The sequence below is a fragment of the Anas platyrhynchos genome, chromosome 9, assembly GCF_047663525.1.
Source record: "Anas platyrhynchos isolate ZD024472 breed Pekin duck chromosome 9, IASCAAS_PekinDuck_T2T, whole genome shotgun sequence".
In the NCBI taxonomy this organism is placed as follows: domain Eukaryota; kingdom Metazoa; phylum Chordata; class Aves; order Anseriformes; family Anatidae; genus Anas; species Anas platyrhynchos.
The window spans coordinates 7,429,837-7,452,567 of record NC_092595.1 but is presented as its reverse complement, the minus strand read 5'-3'; the positions used below and the strand labels follow the sequence as shown (position 1 = coordinate 7,452,567).

The following is a 22,731-nucleotide window of genomic DNA, read 5'->3' as shown; positions in this document are numbered from 1 at the left end:
TTCACAGAGAAACTGAGGGAGCTATGGAGCATGGAGATTTCAGGGCTTCCCTTAAGACTTTTAGTGAGAGGGCAATGAGAGTCCTCTCCAGATTAGAGCTCCACTTGAATTTCAAAATCAGTGTAAGGATGATGAATGTCCATCTTTAATTAAGCGTTCAGATCCAGGGTAGGCTGAGCATTTGCTGGCCCACAGCCCTTTGTGAAACTAGGCAGAGGTCATCTGAAACAGAATTGACCACTGCACAAAGTTTAAAACTTACTGAGGGCATCAAAGATGCTTAGCAGCGACCTGATTACATCTTGATACTTTTCTCATCCCTCCAAAAAAAGCAAAATTCTCATCAAGAAAACTCACATGCCTCCCACAATAGCAATTTGTTGGAAATTGAAGTCGAAAATAGACCAGCCTTTCCACAGATGAACTTCAGCAATTCTATTACAGCCTCATGGTCTTATTCTTGCCATTGAGTAATTTCCCAAATATGTTTCTCAATCTTTCAAAATCAGTATCAGATACAAAAATATGACCTAGTCTTCATTTTTAAATATAGTTTTGGTGATGAAACGCCAAGGATATTTTTCAGAACCAAACCAGATTGACTTAGCAGAGGCTTTACAACCATTCAGCTGAAACACTTAAATATTGTCCGCTCTCTTCTCACAGCTTTGACAGACCACGTCTAAAATTAAAGTTACTTATTTTGAGGATCAACATGTACAAGAATGAATGCCATGTGCTGTTAAGACCTCTCACTTGGCCATACCCATAAATAATGCAAATTCTATTTCAGTATTTTTCACCCCACCTAAATTAACAGATGCACAAAATTTTTAATCTCCTTTTTAGAAGAGCTGAAACAACAAATCACACCTCCAAGACTCAAGTTTCCTTAAATTCTCACTTCAGGATTCACAAGTGTACCAACCATATTATTTTAATTTAGTTGTTAGTATATACAGTAACACTCAAAAGTGTGATAAAAACCAAACAAAAGTAGTTTTTTTTAATAAACAGCATGTGATACAGACCGCGAAGATAAATAAAAAGCAGACTTTTTACAGTTTCCCATGAACATGAACTACAATAAGTGTCATAGGCCAAACTTGTCTTTAGCACAGCAGAAGGGAAAAAGTTTTTTTTTTTCTTTTTCTATTTTTTTTTTCCTTAAATGTACTGCAAGACTATTCTCAGTACGACAACACATGCATCTTGCTGCATCTTAAATACTTTTTTGGCCCATTATTACTAAAAATGTCTTGCTTCCTAACTATTATACCACAGGACCTTTATTACAGAATGACATACACATTGCAACATTCCCCCCCGCCCCCAGTAGTGGTTATTTCAAAGATAATTGTCTCATTTTTTTTAAGAAGTATTTCAAGCACTGGTGGGTGTTCATACTCCCTTTTTTGATGGAGACGTGTAACTGCTACTAACTTCAACAAAGCAAGAGAAGCATCAAGAGAATGCACCCTCCTGGGCTCTAACCATGCAAAATGCCAGCGGGATCCTGGTCAAGGGAGGTGATCCTTGATCCTTCCCCTCTGCTCAGAGCCAGAGAGACCGAGCCAGTGCTGCTGGCCTCCCCAGTATGAAAGACACTGGCACACTGGAGCAGGTCCAGCGAAGGGCCATGAAGACAGTGAAGGGATACAAGGGGAGGCTCAGAGAGCTGGGATTATTTAAGCCTGGTGAAGAGAAAGCTGAAGGGGCATCTTGTCAACATATACAAATACCTGATGGCGAGGAGTAAAACAGACAGGCAAGGCTTCTCAGTGCAGCCCTGCAAGAGGGCAATGAAATAGATGGAATTTCATTCGAACATCAAGAAAAACAAAACTTTTACTGTTGGTTCTCCTTTTCTGGAGATCCTCTGAGCCTGGCTGGTGGATGTGCTGGGCAGCCTGCTCCTGCAAACAGGGCAGTTGGACCAGAAGATCCCGAGGCTGCTACCAACCTCAGCCATCTATGATTCTGTGGCAGCTCCTGCCATCATGGTGCCGCTTGTAGCAACAAGACTTTCCAAACTTCAAACCCAAGAATCCAGGACAGACTGCACCCATATATATTTACAAACTTTTTGTTTTTAGAATCATTTTCTCCACCAGGCAAGTGGATTTTGGTAGTGTATGTGGCTATTCACGCTTAAAACTTGCAGAGGTGAGAGGGCAAGGAGAAAGGATGATGCTTTCGGAGGAAGAAGTTATGTTTATCTTCACAAGAGGCGATGAATAAGATAAGGATTCATCTCTTTCTCCTTCCTCTTCTCCCTTCCCTACATCAAACAAAGACAACTTCGGGCAGCTGATAATCTAGGCTATAGAATACCATTAATAAAGCCTGAGAACAGATTAAATATACATAGATCAAAGAAACAAACAGAACTGGATTCCAGCTGTGAATATCCACATTTTGGCCTTCACGGATTAAGTACAGCAAACCAAAGATTTGCAGGAGAAAGTTTCTGCTCGAGTTAGGCTTTCTGTAACTTCAGTAATACAACTGCCAAGTTTAACTGTGATTAACTCTAATACTGGATCAGGTTCCTAACCACATTGCTACGGTTACACTGAGCTAAACGGTTCCTAAACCAGTTTACAGCTACTGGGAAATTGGCACCAGTATTTCAGGAGTCAAGATAGGGTTGAATATTTTTTTTTTGGCCTTCTTCATGCTGAAAATATTTTGCGTCACATACAGAAGTGACAGTAAGGACACTTAAAACATGTTTATGCAAACCAATGGAAAACCAACAGACAGAGCATCGCTTCAATCAATCTTCTCTTACAAATGGTTCAAGTTACCCTTATGCCATGGGCATGTTTGTTTTGGGGGAGGTGGGTGTTGGAAAGGGAAAGGAAGAGAGATGGAGAAAGGGATCCACCTCTGGATTAATCAGGAATGCTAACACAGTAAGATCTCATCCTTTTAAGTCTACCCCATAAAACTCAGAAGCCAAGAAGGCCACTGTACTGCAGATACTGGATTAAGAACTACTGTGTTTCTCCTGAGTGTGGGTTTGCAAGTCTTAACACTATGAAAGAATAGGAAGAGAAAATATTTAAGAGTTTTCCTTAAGCTAGCAAGCAATAAAAATCCTGGAGGTCTCACAAGTAAAGGCAACTACAGACAAGACTACTGCAGCTATGAATTAGAGAGCTAAAGGCTAGTTAATAAAGAAAGTATTTCAAAGTGAAATTGTCAAGGGTTTAACTGAGCAGCTAGTAAACATCCCTCATGAAGAGAACAGCTCTCACACTGAATCATACGAATAAGCAATCTGGGGCTTTAATATACATGGAGCCTAATTCTGATTTCATATGCTAGTGTGAATCCAGAGTGATTCTCATGAAATCAGCATTGTATCAGCATAAAGTGAAATCAGATTTTCTCCAACACCAGAGCACCTATCGATTTGGTTAATGTATGCAGACAGAAAGCTTCTTTATCTAGTTTCCAGTTGGCTTCTTTCATCAACACAGATTAAAAAACAACCCACATGTGATCAGCTGCAGGGGTGCTGAGCTACACATCTTTTTGGACAGATAGAGCCTTACTTAAACTGAGACAACTTTCAGCATGAAAAAAGGTAAAAAAAATCATTTGTATGAAACATGTATTGCAAAACTAAAATGGAGATTCAACGATCTGCAACAACAGCTACATAGTGTTAAAAAAAATAAACCCAACAAAAGAAGTGTGGTTCTTCCATTCAAGTAAAACTAGAACAGGAGAAAGAAACACGGAAGATAAAAAAAAAAAACAACTCAGAAGCAGCAAGTTACAATTCTCTGTAATACCACACCATTTTCATTAACTTGAAGCATTTTAAAGATGTCAAAGTCTTCAACAAAATAGTAATTTAAGTGGCTTTTGTTTTGAATGGGTCCAGCCCAGATCTGCAACCTGTACAGACATGCAAAACAGGAGGAATTCACAATTACAAACAGACACTGGAACATGCCAGTTATAAAATGACAAAGCAAAGAAAATGCCTTCAAACTGTCCATGAACATGGGCTACTGACTGCTAAAGGGCTTATAACATTTTACATAAAAAGCGAAGTTGGAAACAAGAGCAACCCTCCAAAACACCACCAGCAGGGTCATCACATACAAAGTTCTCTACAAGCTTGGTTATTTCTATATTGCCCTTAATATGCAGGCTTATATCTTCTCCACAAGATACGAAACCACTAACAGTTTTGGTTTTATTTAAATGCTTAAATGCTTTTTTCTTTCTTTCAAATTATACTGACTGCAAGTCTGAAGAAACTACAAATGCACTCCTTCAGAACAGAAAGGTGTGCTTAAGTCAGAGGTGTTTTTTCAGCTACCTTCAGGAAAGCAAAGAATTTAATTTATGAAAAACTAGTCAGCAGCAACCTGTCTTGTCATTAAATCAAACATGAATAGCTTCACAGTTGAAAAGGTTAGTCTTTAAATTTCACTAAATCACCATTTCCTAATGCTTTGTAATAAAATGGATGGCCCAGTGCTGGGCTCCTTGCTCTGGCAGTCCTCTTATGGAATTTTGCAGGAGCAAGGTGTTCAGATTCAGTTCAAGCTCAAAATAAGCTACTTGGCGTTTTGTGCAGCTGATTCTCAGAACAGAAGGGAACATTTTCAAATCTCCATGAAGTGGGAATAATTAAAGAAAAAATTCAAATTCCAAGCAATCTGTAAAAACATAGAGCTCAGCTATAGGTGCTTTTACAGTCTGTAAGCAGATCTTACTTCTGATACTGAGAATAGATGAGATTTTATTTACACCAATGTAAGTCAATATAAAATTCCACTGTAGTGAAATTGTATTAGCACAAAACTGGCATACCAGGATAAAGTAATTAGTGTTAAACGCTTTGAAGCTGTAAGAAGTGTTTTGTTTTTCCCCCAGAACACTGGCAGAATGTTTTCCAAAAGCTCACCCTGACTGTGGTAGGAACAATAGCTTAAAGCCCATGATCTTCCTCTACTTTTTTTTTAAACTATAATTACCCCAAATCATATTATGTCTATATCACTATGGAGTTTCCTTTCTTTTATTAGATGTCTATGTGAAATTCTACAGCTTGTGCACAGCATTTAGTTGCAAGAACTTTTAGAAACAGAGCCTGATTCCTCATACCTTTCTGTTTGTGCAAAAAGGGTGCAGAACACTGTATGCTTGAACTGAAAGACATACCCATATTTACAGAAGCAAATGGCTAGGAAGGGGTAAAGTACAAAAGAAGTTGGGCTCATAGGATGCAATAAATTTGAGTTGATTTTTTCATCCAGACTGGAGAAGTCCAACCATCTCTTATATAAAGAAGGTAAAACATTGTTTCAATAACAGATAAATAAGGATAATATAGCACCTCATATGGCATTTGTGCAATGAGTTTACTCTATTAAATTAAGAGTTACAGCCAACAGGGTTTCAGATTTTGTGAACTAAACAATTTGAACTCATTGAAACAAAGATGTGTTTTCAAAGAGCTACACCATTAGTGTTGACTGCAAGGTAGTATGTACAAAGGTTAATTTTGCTCTAGAAAGTATGACCAAGGTTAGCAGGAGTGAAAATATTCATGTGAGCAAAAAGGAATATGTAACAGTCAAAGAATAACGGGAAGTCTGTTGGACTATTCCAAAATGTTTAGTAAAACTAAGGAAATAAAACTTCACATTCCCCGTACTATTCGTGGAACTTCTATAGTCTTCACAAAAACAGGTTTCCCCCCAGAACATTGTCAAGTATCTATGTGTACAGTAATTAACTGCAAGAGCTTGACTATGAAAGTGTCTTGAAAGACCTAAGTCTTGCCTTTACAATCCCCAAAGTCTTTCATAATGTAATCAATTGCACATTTTTAATATATTACAATTTGCTAAATGAAGCCAACCACTCATTACCTCATCAGTACAGCCTGCACAAAGTACAGTTTATTTATATACTTATATTCTAATCTAACACCAGCTGTCAGCATATTTTATATTACATGTGGTATTGCACTTTTTGAGTGGCACCTCGGTGTGTGTTTGCAAGTGAATGAGCTGAACCCCCGAAAGCCCCCAGACCTCTGGAATTCACTCCAAGTGCTGCCAATCTAGTGAGTTTAAAATGTTAGGGTGAACATCACCCTCAGAATCATGTGTTTCACTAATTAAAAAACCTGTTTAGTAGTTAGAAAAACAGTCCTACCTGAAGTTGTGCATAAGGGCAATCTGACATCCTCGGTACTCTGAACAGTTTCAAAAAGTGGTGCCAATTTAATTGATTGCACACATCATAATTGTGTTGGAGGACAACAACTAGATTTACAAATATATATTACACACACACAAAACAGACAAAGCTATAAAATGTTTGGTAACTCCACATGCTTTGAGCTAGCCAAATGTATCTGCTGTATGTTGAACTGCTTGTTACTGATCATATTGAAAATCTAAACAGCTATTTCTGATGTATCAGTTACTGGATTAAACAACCACTTCCAGAGGAGGAAGAAAGAGGAGAAATGGTGGACCCAAAGGTTGAGGGTTTAAACATACGTTCCTTGAATAGCCAGCATACCACTTCAGTAATGTGAAGAGTATTGCCCCAATGTGTGTTGTTTTTTTGCTTTGTTTTTGTTTTCAAAAAAGAATCAGGCCAAGTTCACCTCTGGCATTAGTGGGTGTCTCCCCCACTTCTTCAATGCTACTTGTGTCCTCTTTCACCAGGGCTGAATTTGGTCCTAGGAGTATATCTGGTCACCTTCGGTGACACTAATGGAAACGGGAGTCTTGGACAGATAGAACTGGGCTGCAAAATTAAAAGAGTGAATATTGGACAAATCATGTAAATAAAGAATATATATTAATAATAGTTCCTATTATATAAATAGCCTTTATAAAAAAATAATCTTTCAATAATTTTAATAACTCACCTTTCTTTAGGTTCTGGAAAACATGTATGAAAAAAATCTATTCAGTTCAAGTTAGATTAAAGCAAACCTAAGATGAACACTACAACTCTTTGTTGCACTAAACCCAATTCTGACCATTTAATTTCCAGGTTAGTCAGTTTTGGGGGATGGTAAGAAGAGTTTCTTTGTGAAGGTATGAATTGCACCCCTAGAAATACTGAGCAGAAGAAACACCATCCTGAACGGGCCGATTTCCTACTGCTATCAGAAACTGTGCAGATGACAGACCCAGAAATCAAAGGTTCATCTAAACCCCATATATGTTAATGCCTCTGAGCGCATTTTAAAAGGCACTGTCCTCTCACTATTATTTTTAGATCTTTGAGCTTAAACTCCTTCCCTTCAAACTATGCTGCATTTAAATATCCACTATCACTTGAACTGTCTTTCAATGCTTTTCAGTCCAGCATAGTCTCTAGCTGCTGTACCAGATCTAAGGTAATATGTGATGGACTCTATATTCATGCTAGCACTATTTTCTTTTTCCTTCTAATTTATCCTATCAAATGAAAAAAGGAAACATTCTTCCAAGTTTACCTTTTTGGGCTTAAGGCATAACATGAAGTCACACATCATACTAAAGCTTAAGTTTTGAAGTGTACAATTTTAGTGCTATCTGAAACCCTGTTTTACATTATTTTTCAACAGTTGTCTGTACAGTTCATCTCTTATTTTTGCCGTAAGTTCTAATGTCGTTCATGGTTTGTGCAATTCCTATGCAACCAGTCTTTGCTGCTAACGGGTATTAACAGTGCAGTACCCACAAAGCGGGTTGTTCAGTTCTTGTTTTCTTTGCTTTCATTTCAGTTCAAAGCATGTTGCTTTATTGTGTGGAAGATCCAGTCCATTTTTGTTGTCCAGCCACCATGGTGAGCATCATTCATTTGCTTCATGAAGTACTCCAGAGCTTCCTGCTCAGTTTTGTCCAATGCAAGGGTCTTTCGAATGTATGCAATATCATCAAAGGACTGCAGTTCTGGCATTCCTGAGCCAAGCATCATGGAGAAGAGATTTATGAACAGATTGGCATGCTGCCGAATTGCTAGATAAGCCTTATAACACATCTCTTGAAACCTGGAAAAGATGGGGAAGAAAAAGAGCTCAGTGTAGATGCCTGTTAGATGCATTTGTGATCTCTAAACATGTTTTCAGGCTATTGGTAGACATTTTTAGTCTAATAATCTAGTAATATCAAGTAATTGTCTAACAAGAACATCAAAACGTTGCTAAAAGATACCCTCATCTTCCTACTTAGGTGATCTTAACTTCTGTAAAACTCCACAGGGGTCAGACTGACACAACGGACAAATTACAGACAAGCTTTCTAGCTTCAATCCTCATTTGCAGTTTGTGCAGATGTTCAACACAAGTCTAAGGGAGTTCACAGAGACATTTTAGTTATTGCTGCTGACATTTCAGATTATAAAGCAAGTTTCCCGATACACTGCTGCAAACACAGTGCTTTCCTGGTTATTACCAGTGACAGAGACAATTCTCTCCTGTAATTTTGTGGAGGAGGTAACTGTTCCTCCTCAGATATTCTGCAGAATGCACTGAAGATGGGCATTTGCTTTATTACAACATTGGGTGAGAAATGCCAGTTTATGCTGCAATCACGAATGTAAGTCAGGTTAAGACAAAAATGCAAGTAAAGCTTCAGTGCAGCATTCAAACAGGCAATATAATTAAAATAACACAGCATTAAAGTGCATTTTATATACAAAACACTCTGGAATTTAAATGCTTAAAAAAGCTGCTCACCTTTCAAACTCTCTTGTTTTGGTGCATTCTTGGGCTCCTTTACTAATCACTATTAAAAAGTCTTGTGTTAAGACAAATGGCACACGCTCTCTTTTATAACCAAATTTTTTCTTCTTATGATCAAGGAAGTGGCCAAAGTCAATGTGAAACAGCTTGGAAAGACAAAAAGGTATTTAAGGATTAGTAATCTTTGTTTAAAGGATATTATTGTTAAGTTACTTAGAGTTTGGATGGATTTTTTTTAAACAAACTCATATCAAATCGAGATTATATTACGCTACATTCCTGCAAAAAACATCTTACTTGTCCATCATCTTTCACCATGATGTTACTGTTGTGGCGATCACCAATGCCCAGTATAAAGGTGGCAACACAGTAGCCAGCACAAGAACGTGTAAACAGGTCAATAGCTGCATCATACCTATTGAAAACAAACAAAAGACATTTTCTTACAGATAGTAAAACAAAATTGCAAGACCATTTTTTTTTTTTATTTAAAAGGGAAGAACCAACTTTACTACCCTTGCTCAATGAAGTGGAGTTCCTAGACTTTAGCAAAGTAAGGAAGAAATTCAGCATACTCTGAAAACAGAAGTACTTACAGTTAAGATCATGGAACAGCAAGCCAGCTAGTAGGACTGGCTTTCTTCTGAAAACAGACAGTAGCTTTCATTTTGATGAGCTACTGTTAAGATACAGAGTTAACCCTTGTCTTCATAGTTCTACCTTCAACTTATGCTTTACTGTTGAGAAGTCACACAACTACTCAAACTCATTAAATACAAGCTAAATAAAGCAGGACTATTAGGCAAATGAGGGCAGGGAAAAATACTGATGGATGTAATTTCCCTCCTGGTAAGTTTTAGTTCTCTTGAAGCTTCATCAAAAACAGCAAGTGGACACAAAAAAAAACACGCAACAAGAAATCTCACATTTCTCCTTTGTTCTTGTCCTTGAGCCACTGATGCAATGTATGGCTGTTGAACTGCAATGCTCCCTTTAAGCCTCCTTTACACTGAATCTGCATGATTGTATGAGAACTTCTCACTACCTCAATGAGTCCCACGCAGTCACCAATAGACAAACAACCATAAGGCAACATCCTGTAAGAGAAAGTGGTTTTTATAAAACACATTTTAAGATAGCGACCAACAGATACTGTTTAATAATCCTTACTAGGTAAATTTCACATTACCGACTTCAGGATATGAAAAACTATTTTTAATGTTTCACAGGTGTATTATCATTAGCTCCATGGAAAAAATGTACCAGGTATTAGTCTTGTAACATGCCAGCCAATGTATTCACCATTTCTGTTCTTTAGTTTTGTATCAAGGCAAAAGACTAAGGAAAAATTTTATTGACACTTTTTGGAGACTTTGGGGAATCCACTGGAAAGACTTTTTAAAAAGACATTCAGCACGATTCAACAGTATCTATTCAACTATATTCAAAATGAAATATTAGAGACAGAATCTAAATACTAGGAGAATGAATATTAGTATTTAATGGATTACTATAAACAAGCAGCAGGTAACTGAATTAGCAGCATGGAACCTTCAAGATGATTTTTCGAATAGTGCCTGAACATAGTACAGAATTGTAACTGCAATCTACAGTCAGGAACGTTACTATTTATCCAGACATTAATGGACTAAATGTACCCAGAAACAGCCATTTACTCACACACTCCTTAAAGATCATAATTTGTTGCTTGAGAATGACCTCTAATGCTTACCGAAGATCAAGACCCTGATTTTGCCAGATGTTTTCCATAATTCTAATTATCTGTAGTGTCAGCATGTCCTGACGTAAGTCTGGAATAGTCAAATACATAAGAGATTGCGCATTTCATAACACAAAACACTGTTAGACTTTACCACCTAGTAGTATTTATAACGGAAATGACGTTTGTATAGTTTAATATAGGTTTTGATCTCTCAAAAGAGAGGAAAACCTTTTAAATAACTTCAGAATGAATATAAACTTGTGTTGATCTCCAAGCTGTTTACACATAGCTATTAAAAACAATGGAATTGTCATGTCAATCAGCTAAACATTACACATCTGGAATGAAATCTTGAAAACATTTTTGTGTAAGGAAACAAAGTATTAAATAGTGTCATGTTCTACCCCAACAGACTGAATATTTAGGAACATAAACACTTTGCACATGCCTTTGAGACAAATATTTATTTGTGCATGCTCAGTTTTTCTGGGAAAAAATTGCTTTGGTCAGTTTTTTTTTTAAATGCATTTTTTTATGCTTAAAAAAAATACTATGTAGTATGCCAGGAAAATAAACAGATACATAGGTTTTGAATTACACTTATTTTTCCTTACCATCTCCATTCTTAAAGATTATCTCATTGTTCTGAAATAACAATTCGGACATAATATCTGGGTTTTCCCAGTTCAACCATAGGGGCCTTTTTGCAGATGACATTATCCTGCACTCCTCAAGCCTATAAAGAGATAAGGTTCATATGAAATAAGCATATTCATACCATGTTTCTATAATACTACTACGTTCACTCTGTTTTCTTTAAAATAGTATCAAATGAGATCTTCACAGGTAACTGACAATCAACCACTATTTCCAACTTGAAATTTAAATTACTAACGTCAATGCTAATCATTTGCTAAGCACAAAGGAAGAACAAGCTATATCATACATTTTCCCTTGGTAGCATGCATTCTTCACAAATGAACTACAGTTCCTGCCACCTTATAGGAACAGCTGTCATGTTGTTCTCTAATTTGTTAAATCATTATGTTGAAACTACTTCACTCTGCTACAAATTTTATTCAGCTAACTTTGATAATGCTAGCATTTAGTGTATGTTAACATTACTAAGTATTTACTTAAATATCTGGACAAATTTTAAAACTGAAGACAATACCGAAGATTTCCCAGTTGATGAGCAGGATTAAGAGGAGAGATAAAACCTTGCAAAGCATCCATAAAATCTGGCCGTCTCATTTGTTCAACAAGAAACTTCATCTGCACCTGATAAATAATCACATTCAGGTTTTGAGAACACTGACTACACATAAATGAAGATAAATATCAGGTTTCAGCTTTTGTTTAAAGGATGGTTTTACACAGTTCCAACATCAGCAACTCCATTTAGTCACACATTACTCAAATGGAAGCTCTTAGCTGTGGTTCTATTGCTTTAAAAGGTAGACAATGGTAATGAACATAGAAAACACTACAGCTTCCAGGTAACATACTATCTACCAATGTTAGTAGTATAGATACATTGCTATTTTATCAAATAAAACAGTTCTAGTAATTCCTATGACTAAAAGCAACAGTTTTGGTATGTGGACAGCTTATAATACCTTCTGTGTCTCATCTTTCTTTTCCTGCTTGAGAATATCTGTGAGGTTAATCAGCTTCTCCATAGCCTCCACCTGCCTGCTCAGATGCTTCAGGTACATTCCACATGCTCGACAATAGGACTCCAGAAGTAAACCAAATCTCTGACTTACAGTTTTATTGTGCATTTCAGACCTACACAGAGAGGAAGAACAGTTACAGCTTTAAGACAAGACCACTTACAGGTGCCAAAATGAAACTATACTCATAACATCTTCCTGAAGGTGGCTTATGGGTCCTTCTTCCCAGCAAAGTAATTAGCATTGACTTCCCAAAACTCATCTTATTTTGACTGGACTGATCAGAGTTCAGTATTTCTTACAGCTAATTCAGCACAAAGTTTTCAGGCTTTCCCCTCTTTTGCCCACCCCCTTCCTTCTTGCTCCCTGTTCTTTTCTAAGATTTTCCTTAATCAAAGATCCATGCTTCTCAGAAATGCCGTACTAAGCCTCAAGCTTTCAACTCAAGTTCCAGATTTCTTGCTCAGACAAAGGCTAAACATGCACGTACGAACCGTAATTTTCAAAGACTTATGTGGTCAAATCAAGCGGGTCAAGAGAAGTCTGCAGAGATATATTATTTTTTTTTTAGAAACATACTTTTCCATATATTTCTGGCTTAATTTCAGAAGTAACTCTGCTCTGGCAAAATTCTCTGTAAGACTGGTGAGGGGATCTGGCATACAACAAAGTTCAAATAGCAGAAATCTGTCAAAGTTGTAAACAGCTAACATGGGAAGCTTCAGTAATCTCAATTAGGCTACCTGGTTTTAGAATAATCACCATTAGAGGAAAAAAACATAAGATTAGTCATCTAATAACTAGCTTTTTAAACTGGAAGGAATGCATTCTCTTACCAAACTATGCACTCAAACTCTTAAAATAAGGCTTGCTTTGTTTAAACACAGTAGGTATCTCACCACCCCTAATCATGATATTAAGCTTACTTTAAATGCCAAAAGAAGAAGTGTCCTATCCTTTGATTCGTCAGTGCTTTCTTGAGTAAAAATCTCACAAGCTGATTATCTAAATACTGTTCATATTTCAGAACCTAGTTAAGGATAAAGAAAGAAAGTTAGATATTATTTCTATTAATCTACATATAGATGAAAACACTTAGATAAAACACAATACAAGTTTTACATTACATTTTGTAGAATGACTGATCTTGGTATTTTAAATAATTGCACACGTTAGCATATGAACAGTATCTGCTAACAGAGTGCATAGACTGCTTCTCTTTCAGAAACTTGCCATCTGAGGCTTCTTTTACTGTTACCAAATATTTTAGCCTCAACTTTCAACTTGCTTCAAATTTTAAAAAGATGCTTCTGTTCATACTTTCCCATATGCAAGACAGCTGAAATAGTTGCCTGTTCCAGCTGGTAGAACAGTTCTGTATCTGTTAATTTTTGGCATTTAATATTGGTTACAGATACCAAAGTACTACAGAAAATGAACCATATTTTAACTTCAAGAGCTCCTCCTGCTAACATAATCTACAGTGCAAACATACTGCTGAGGACCTCACAATGTCCTAACATTTGTTGTACTTTAAACCTCTGTAATTATCAAATATACATAAGGCATCAAGTATACCAAAACATGTTATATACCTGTACTAGCTGGATTAAGTACTGTGACAGTTTGTCATCTGTCAAGTACTTCTCTAGACACCGAACTGCAAAAGCTCGCACCATTGGATCTGGATAATTACAATCCAAAAGCTCCATTGCTTGCTCTGGCTTGATTGGAGGCCAGTCTTTTACCAAACAGTACATCTGTGAACAAGAAATCCAAGGACGTTACACATTTGCATTGATTAGGAAGAAGTTATAATACACAGAAGATATAATAGAAGGATGTATCAGACACGAACTGCTTCTGCATAGAAGCTGTTTACTTGCCAGTCACCTCTAAATAAACAGTTTGGTATTAGTTGCCAGCTGATTGTTTTTTTTTATCCACTATAAAAAGAATAAAAAACCCTCACATTTAACTAATTGACATAACAAAGATTGAAGTAATGCCACCAGAAGAAAAACTAGGACTCAGTCTGAGTTAAAGAATGAGAACTGAGGGCCTTTCCTGGAGCAGGCAAATGGATCACATAAAACAAACACAGACTGATCAGCCAGTTACAGTGGCAACTTGAACCATCTAAGTTTTCATTCAACATATCATACACACAGCTTCTGGAAGTTTTCTTGTAAAGTAACATTTTCAAGCTTCTTCAAAACTTAAAACTTCTCCAATGTTTTTTGTTACCTGAGCTACTTCATCTCTAGAATTCCATTTAACAGACAGAAGTAATTTGGGCAGAATTTCTGGTGTATTTACACAATAGTGCCTGCAAAAGATAAAAAAAAAAAAAAAAAGAATGTTTGTACAAAGCATCATTTTGTTTTGATAACTATCTACCACATCCCTTCAGTCCCGCATCTTTTTCTCCCTTTGTCAGCAGGATCCAACTGATATCATAAAGTGTTGTCTGCATCCACGTATGAATGCAAGACTACAGTAATCAGGAAAACAAACTAATTCAACAACTTAGCTCATAAGCCTTTTCTAAAGCACAACCTAAACCATACAGAATAAAGAAAAGGGACCAAAGCCCAAAACAATCAAAACCAAGGGAATGAAGTTTGATTGTGACAATGAATGATTTTCTGTTTTGTGTTTTTTGTTTCTCCCCTCCCAATACCTGTGGCTCCAAAGGAAGTCCTTCTCTTGCTCAGTGATTTCAGACAAAGGATCCCGCGTACATATGGCTCGCAGTTGCTCCTTGTCACTTTCTCTTAATTCGTTATCTCTAGCTATTCTGTTACTCTGTAGAGAGACAGTGGCCCATTAATCCTTCACACATTTTCTACCGTTGTCATACATCATACACAAGTATTTTAACAACACAGGAATATTTGTACATCATGCCATACTACCTTGCTGTTTCCTTCTGTTAAAAGTGAGGACTTACAAGTAGAAAAAAGAAATTAAAGACTGCTTTTAGTCATTACTGGGACAAGAAGAACATTTCACAAAATCAGCTGTGTGGTGGAATAGCTGCAGTTGGCATCTGATGAGCAACAGACTAGTGGTACAAAATGAAACAGGTCATTTCTGTCTCCAGATTTGATGTTGCTGAGAACTGCTGAAAGGGATGAAAAAGAATCAGAACTGAAAAAGCAGAGTATGGATGTTGAATAATAGAATTATTCAGATTGGAAAAAAAACCTAAAGGCTGGACTAGATGATTTTAACCTAGCAATGCCAAGTCCACCACTGAACCATGTCCTTAAGCTCTACATCTACATGTTTTTTTGAAGACCTCCAGGGATGGTGGCTCAATTACTTCCCTGGGCAGCATGTTCCAATACCTCACAACACTTTCAGTGAAGAATTTTTTTCTGAATCTCCAACCTAAACCTCCTCTGGCACAACTTAAGGCCATTTCCTTTTGTCTTATCATGTGGTGCCTCAGAGAAGAGACCTATCCCACCTTGCCATAGCCTCCTTTAAAGTAATTGTAGAGTGCAATAAGGTCTCCCCTGCACTTCTTTTTCCCCAGGCTAAATAACCCCAGCTCCCTCAGCCGCTTCTCGTAAGACTTGGTCTCTAAACCGTTCTCCAGCTTCATTGACCTTCTTTGGTCAATGTAATAAACAAGAGCAATAATGTAATAAACAAGTTTGACACTTAACAAGATGCTATCCCAAAAGCTCTACTCAGGAACAGTGTTTTTAAAGCAAGCTCATGTTTTGATGTCTGTACAATACTGACTTATACAAAAGAAAATGAACATCAACCCTTTCCAAAGTTCAGAATGCTTAAACTGTATAACTTCTAGAACTGAGAAAAAATACCACAGCATTTGATCTCTTGTTCTGCTCTTTTCCTGTGTAATTTCTACTGAACATATTAAAAAAAAATACAGTAGACAAGAATGAACTGGCCTTTATCCACCAGTTTTACTGATTGTAATTTTCCACTGGTTGAACTATAACTTTGAAACAAAAACATCTGCATGTCTTTTACAGAAATTTTTTCCAATGCATCTAGCTTAAAAAACAAAACAAAAAACAAACAAACAAACAAAGAAGAACAAAGGAAAAACCCACTCAAAACAGAAACAAAAAACGAAAAAAAACCACAAACTGCTGAAAGGAGCAATAGGAAATTTCCAGGTAGGAGATCAAGGCACCCTTTAAAAAAAATGAAGTGGAAATATTTCTAAGAACGCACCTAAATGTAGAACCAGTTGTTATATTACGCCACAAGATGCATACTTGCAGATTCCAAGTTCTCTACTTTATATTCACATTTAATTACATAAATTACATGCTCCCATGATGGCTTCACTACTATTATGTGTGACAAGAATATTCCAGCCTTCAAGCTTTCATCTATCACTATTACTTCACAGAATTTTTAGTACGTTTGTCTCTTGTTAATTTGACAGTCTGAAGCACATGGACCAGATTTGAAACTGAGAGAATTCAGGACTTCTTTGTGTTGGCATAGAAAGATTTCTGGAACGCATTCTTAGATATCATGTTAACATACAATGCAAATAGCAAAGCCAGAATCATTCTGTAAGGAAGTTAATGAATATTTATTCATTATAACTCTACAGTCACCCTACTCCTGATATAAAATCAAGTAGTTGATCCTGAACAAGAGATTAATTGTAAATATTTATCTTGATTTTGAGTTATCCTAAATTGTAATTAAATGTCAAAAAAGTATAAAATGTACCTGCATAGTGGGTCAGAAAGATCATAGATTAGGTCAAGCCCAGAAGGAAAATGCATTTATCCTGTTGCAGTCAACACCAAAAACTTGAAATTCTATGAATTGTGGGACAGTAAATGAGATTTAATATTTGAAAAGTCTTTCATATTAAAGATAATAATGGATCTAAAAATGCTGCCTTATGCATTAATTTATTTAAATGCAGTGTAATGCATCTCAATGTAAACAACAGATGTAGTTATGCTCTCTATATTATAACATTTATATAGAAATCAAACCTCAATGACTGCTTTGCTGATTTTGACCATTTCAGGCATAAAGTTCTTTCAGGTATGGCCAATGCTAGCAACCTAGTATCTGATTTTAGATGTGTAATGCATTGTCTCTTATTTCCCTAAAAATACTTAACGTTAAAAATAGCCATAAATATGCACAGTACTTGAATATAGATAATTTGGCCCCAAGCCTGAAGATACCACACATTAAAAGGTAAAGGGAACAAAAAGATCACTAGTGATGTTAAATCTCACACACTGAGATTTAAAAAAGGATAAGAGGATTTTTTTTTTTTTTTTTAAGACAAGGAGGAGGACTAGGGAAAAAAAGCAGCATGAATAAGGGGAAAGGGAAACCTGGAATAAAATACTGGAATATAATTTCTGTTTCCCTATCAACTTGGTCATTGATGCAAATAGACTTTCTCTACATTTAACCACTATGACCTGCTTTTATGGTATTGTAAGGTTTATCACAAAAAAGGCAGTAATTTGAGACATTTTTCTACTTCAAGTATTTTTAATTTTAAATTCTAAAACGCAAGTTGATCATTACTTTGTCACTGGCTTAGTCTCCTAACCCTTTTCAGTTTTTGCCTACATGTAGAACTAAACAATGAGTTCAACATATCAAAGCCTAGGTAAAAGGCTATATAATAGCAAAGGAATGCTCTTTAACAAGATGCCAGCTGTCCTTAACTTTCTGAGAGCCCTGCAGCAGCTCTCAGTCACAATATATACCATAAGCAGATAATACCAGTCTACGATGGACTTGCCATAGAGCATCAAGAGAAATCCAATACCCACAACTCTTTGTTCAGGATGTTTTGCGAAGGGCCTGCTGTCAATATCACCAGAATTCCCAAGCTGGAGGCTTACTCACACCTACACAATTTTTGGTACAGTGGAACTTTTCACATAGACCACAAAGCCATCTTGGGGAAACTCTCCAGTCTTTAAACCAGCCTCCATGAGAAAATGCAAACATACCAACTAATTTCACAGCCTTGTGTTTAGCCTCATAGAAGAGAGGGCTAAAGGACTACTCTCATGTAATAAGTATGGCAATCAATTCCTTTAAAATTCATGGTACTTATGGTCATAACAAACCCATTCAACAGGCAATGAAAAGTTATAAGCACCTTTACACTACACAAAAAAGCCTCCCTATAAACATGAAATTGCAACGAAGAAAAACAGTACCACTGAAGGAGAACTACAACTTTTGAAAAGTAGTTTAGACATCTGAATCTGTAATTTAAATATGTCAAAAAGGTCCTAACAATCTGCACAGTAAGACAATTTCTCTTTCAGGCATGGATCAGTTATGAATTAAGACAGTTTATTGGCAATAGAAAGGAAGGAGATTATATTACTCTGTGCTAAAAAGAAAACAAAAAATTGGTTTATTCCTCTTACAATAAAAGAATCCTTCTTATATCCTGATTTATCACTAGTATATTCAGAAAAAAAAAAGAAAAAAGTAACTACTTTCATATTTTAGTAGCTATTCTTGGAAGGTAAGTTTGTCTTACCAGCCCCGCATAGCTGTAGTTGAACCCCAGTTCACGTGAGATAGTCCAATTGGCATGTTCTTCAATCACTGTCATATCTGGAAACTTAACAGGATTGCTAAACCAATCGAATTCCAGCTCTAAACATGGAGTTTCCTATGTAAAGGGAATTTAAATTATTTTTTCAGTCCAATGATACTGATTAGAATAGGGCATATTTTGAATATGTACTCTCGAGAAAGCAGTTCCCATGCAAATACCTACCTTATTCGGATTTGATCCAGTAACACCAATAGGATTCAATAAATCTTCCAGTCCATGAGGTACTGCCCAAAGATTCAAAGCCATTTTCCCAGATACAAGAGTGTCTGTGTAATCAAACATGTTTATATTTCCCCAAGCCAATGGGCAGTGCTCCTTAAAGAGATTAAAAGAAGATCTTTCAGTTTCATCTTCTAATTACTGCACAGTAGTACATTTTAAAAAAATAAACAAAGTAGATTAAAAAAACTAAAAATATAACAATATGGATTCATCATAGCTTAAAGATTTTATCTTTGTTGGTCCCTTCCAAATGAACTATTCTGATTTCTAACGCCCATCTGCACAGTAGAAAGATTATCAAAACCAAATAATTCCGGTTTTCATAAAAATAAAACAGCAGCTGTTTTCCCTATACTTTAACTAATACCAAACCAGAGGGTCTAATCAGAGAATTAAAGTTATGTTAAGAATGAAAGGCATGCTCCAAACAGACTCTTCTGCTCATTTTTCAAGCAGTTTAAGACAGGGAGGGAAAAACAGAAAATGGACTCAGGAGAACAGTACAGTACATAATCTTGCTATTAATAATACCATCTCACTTGGCCAATTTAAGCTGGCAATGAGAGCAAATAATTAGAGAAGTATCATTATATCATAAATCGCATTGTTTTCCTTTTAGCAACACTTGTTTAGGTCCATTTTTCCCTGATAAATCATGTACCAAACAGACCGCTTAATCTACTGGAATTTATTGTTGTGAAACCACTGAACTCCGTCTCTGACATCAAACCTTTGATTGTGCCTCATGAGAAGTAACATTTTTATCCGAGAACAAGTTGTTACATTTCCAGATTACCAGAAAGCAGGTTATGGAAACTGTACCATATTTTTCTTTCCTTGCACACAACTGTGACATCTAACCTTTGTGCCAACATAATAAGGGCAATCATTTTATAGCACATTATCAGAACACTTGCAAACATGCTAGCATTGTCCCCATGCCCAAGTAACTCAAGATTTGTAAACCTGCTTGTAGATTAAAAAAAAATTCTACAAAGTATCTGTGACACTCACAGAAATGTAGAATTTAAAGATGCTAGTGTCTAGGATTTGGTGTCATATTTAGATTCCTAAAAAATGGTTTGGGATCTTTCCTCAAATACTAAAGCAGCGCAAATTTTAAAATAAGCTCTGAATCTAGATATAAACACTGTCCTTTAATTAGTAGCAAGTAATTCATGAGTTTAGAAACTTACAGACACTCACACCTCAAAAGACTAACAGTGATCTTTTTGAAAGGCAATAAAGTTGCAGTGTTGAACGGATAAGCTTTTTCAGTCGTGCCTGATTTCAAATGACAAAAAGTGGTAGACTGAATAATATAAAAGAAAAGAAAAAAATCCTATTTGAGTCTGATTCAAATCAAACATTTCACTAAGACTCATTACCAGGACAATGGTTACCAAACTTGATTTGAGTAACTTGTTTGAAAGTTTACTAAAGCTATGAAGTATTTTACCTCTTTAGCACCCTTCCGGCCTTTAACAGAACAGATAGAAAGGCAGAGCCGAGCAGCACGTGGAAGGTCGGGAATGTACATGTCATACAGCAACCACTCATTCCATCTGTAACATTTACAAAGCAGAATAAAACCTGGTTAAAAGAGGCCAGGAAGAGAGCTGTATGCAAACAGGAGTTATACTAAAAAGCGTCGTATCCTTACTGTAGAACGGTCCTCCTACATGCATTTGACCACACTGACTGCGTTTGGGAATTGAAGCTTCCCTGATAAGCATTCTACCATCACCATTGTTTAAAAAGTCACGCTAGGTTCAATTCCTGCAAGCTGAGTAACAGGTTCATTCGCCTATTTCTTGAATACCCAGAAGCTGTGACTGTGTCGATATAACCAGAAGACAACGACTTTGCAAGTGTGCTACCAACATAAGGTTTTGCTTGTGAAATTTTTCACTTCAGCATTCAACTAAATTAGAATTGTTAGAAAGAAAAAATGCAAATGTAACAGAAATCCAAAGCAATATTCCTAATGCTCTGCCATAGTTTTTGAATACACTGTACAGACTAACAATTCTATTTTTGCTATTATGTTACACTGATATAATTAGGAGTTGATTGGAGAAAAGTGTTTTATAGCTGCCATTTAGAGAGCTAAGCAAAAAAACCGTATCTTACAAATTTTTTTTTCCCCAGTTTGAGGAGAATCATTAAATATATGGATGATGAACTTCAAGTATTAGTGATAAACAAGACATTTCTGGTTCCAGTTCCTTTGCTAAAAAGGGTGCAACTTAGTTTATACTAAAACATGAAACACTAGGGACCAGTCATTAGGTACAACCAGACCAGAGATTCCTCAGTAATGGTGATAGAAAGGAAGAACACTTCCACAGCTGCATAAAGAAAGGAAAACTGAAATTGCTGGCAGCAACTGGACACTTTCCAAATGATTGCTTAACTCTACTAACTCTATTAACTGTGTTGCTGCTAAAATGTAAGTAAATGAAACAGGAAGCAATTAACAATTAAAATGCAAGGAACTGCAAAATCACAGCAGACTGAACCATGTTACCTCTTTAAATGACAGTGTTCCAGTTACAAATGCATTACAATCTCATTTCATTTTGAAAATAAACGCTTACTCAAATCCTCTTTCACAGGATGACCAGTTTGCTATTCCATGAGGTTCTAGTGCATTAGCAAAGTGAGCTAAAGAAAATGAGTATTTTTTACTGCAGTAATTCCTCAAGCACTCCAGAGTCTTGTGCATAGACACTGTTTCTCATATTTTATTACCTTAAAATCTCACCACTGTTACTAGCTCAAGTAGTCTGAATCATAATAAATAAAAACAAGTGTATTCATTCTGCTCTCAGTTTTGCTCTAGAATTAGACTGCTAAAACAACTGTGATGTTACTCAATTTATTATAGAAATAAGAACACATTAGTTCTAGAGAAATATACATTCTGTTTTCATGAACTTCTCTACCTAGAATTTTTCTCTCAACTGGAAGAACTGTGCTTTTGAACTGCTGAATACACTTATTTTCTTAAGCATTTTCTTAATTTTCCTCAGCTGGGAGAAGCAGCAGCTTCCAAGGACAGTATTAATTTTTCCATGTGTTTGTAGCTACTAAAAGCAGCATTTCACAAAGAAATAACTGCCCCGAGCCCTTCTCTGTGAATAACTAAATTGGCAGATAAAGTTTAATTCACAGAATCATGGAATATCCTGAGTTGGAAGGGACACACAAGAATCATCGAGTCCAACTCCTGGCTCCTCACAGGACCACCCAAAAATCAGACCATGTGTCTGAGAGTGTTGTCCAAACTCTTTCTGAACTCCAGCAGCTCAGTGCCATGACCACTGCACTGGGGAGCCTGTCCCAGCGCCGACCACCCTCTGTGTGCAGAACCTTTCCCTAACCCCCAGCCTGACCCTCCCATGTCCCAGCTCCATGCCGTCCCCTCGGGTCCTGTCACTGTCCCCAGAGAGCAGAGCTCAGCGCCTGCCCCTCCGTTCCCCTTGTGAGGGAGCTGCAGGCCACCATGAGGCCTCCCCTCAGCCTCTGGGCTGAACAAACCAAGGGACCTCAGCTGCTCCTCATACATCTGTTCAATTTTCTTACAGTTTGTTAATTTCTTATAATGTAGATCTGTGTGATGACAGCCATGTTTTCAAATCACTCCTTTCAGCACCTTTTCTAAGAGGTTTTCCCTCTAGAAGAGCTACACTTGAACCAATGGTTTAACTATGTGGGGGATAACTAGAAGGGAGAAGCTATTTTTCAGTAACTGCATACGTTA

General features: G+C 36.7%; 1 protein-coding gene across 2 annotated transcripts in view; it reads right to left on the bottom strand.

Annotated features, from left to right (window-relative positions):
• Window positions 1-919: 919 nt before the first annotated feature.
• Window positions 920-22,731, bottom strand: part of PIK3CA (phosphatidylinositol-4,5-bisphosphate 3-kinase catalytic subunit alpha) — a 42,537-nt gene continuing 20,725 nt past the window's right edge. For both annotated transcript variants that reach the window (XM_027464233.3, XM_005024691.6), the window contains exons 7-21: window positions 20,425-20,530; window positions 18,906-19,058; window positions 18,663-18,797; window positions 14,808-14,932; window positions 14,372-14,453; window positions 13,720-13,884; window positions 13,051-13,154; window positions 12,068-12,239; window positions 11,623-11,729; window positions 11,063-11,184; window positions 10,458-10,536; window positions 9,652-9,822; window positions 9,023-9,140; window positions 8,720-8,871; window positions 920-8,032 (exon numbers count right to left, since the gene is read on the bottom strand). In XM_027464233.3, coding sequence (XP_027320034.1) covers window positions 7,762-8,032; window positions 8,720-8,871; window positions 9,023-9,140; window positions 9,652-9,822; window positions 10,458-10,536; window positions 11,063-11,184; window positions 11,623-11,729; window positions 12,068-12,239; window positions 13,051-13,154; window positions 13,720-13,884; window positions 14,372-14,453; window positions 14,808-14,932; window positions 18,663-18,797; window positions 18,906-19,058; window positions 20,425-20,530 — 2,062 coding nt within the window. In that variant the 3' untranslated portion in view covers window positions 920-7,761. The remainder of the gene's footprint in view (window positions 8,033-8,719; window positions 8,872-9,022; window positions 9,141-9,651; window positions 9,823-10,457; window positions 10,537-11,062; window positions 11,185-11,622; window positions 11,730-12,067; window positions 12,240-13,050; window positions 13,155-13,719; window positions 13,885-14,371; window positions 14,454-14,807; window positions 14,933-18,662; window positions 18,798-18,905; window positions 19,059-20,424; window positions 20,531-22,731) is intronic.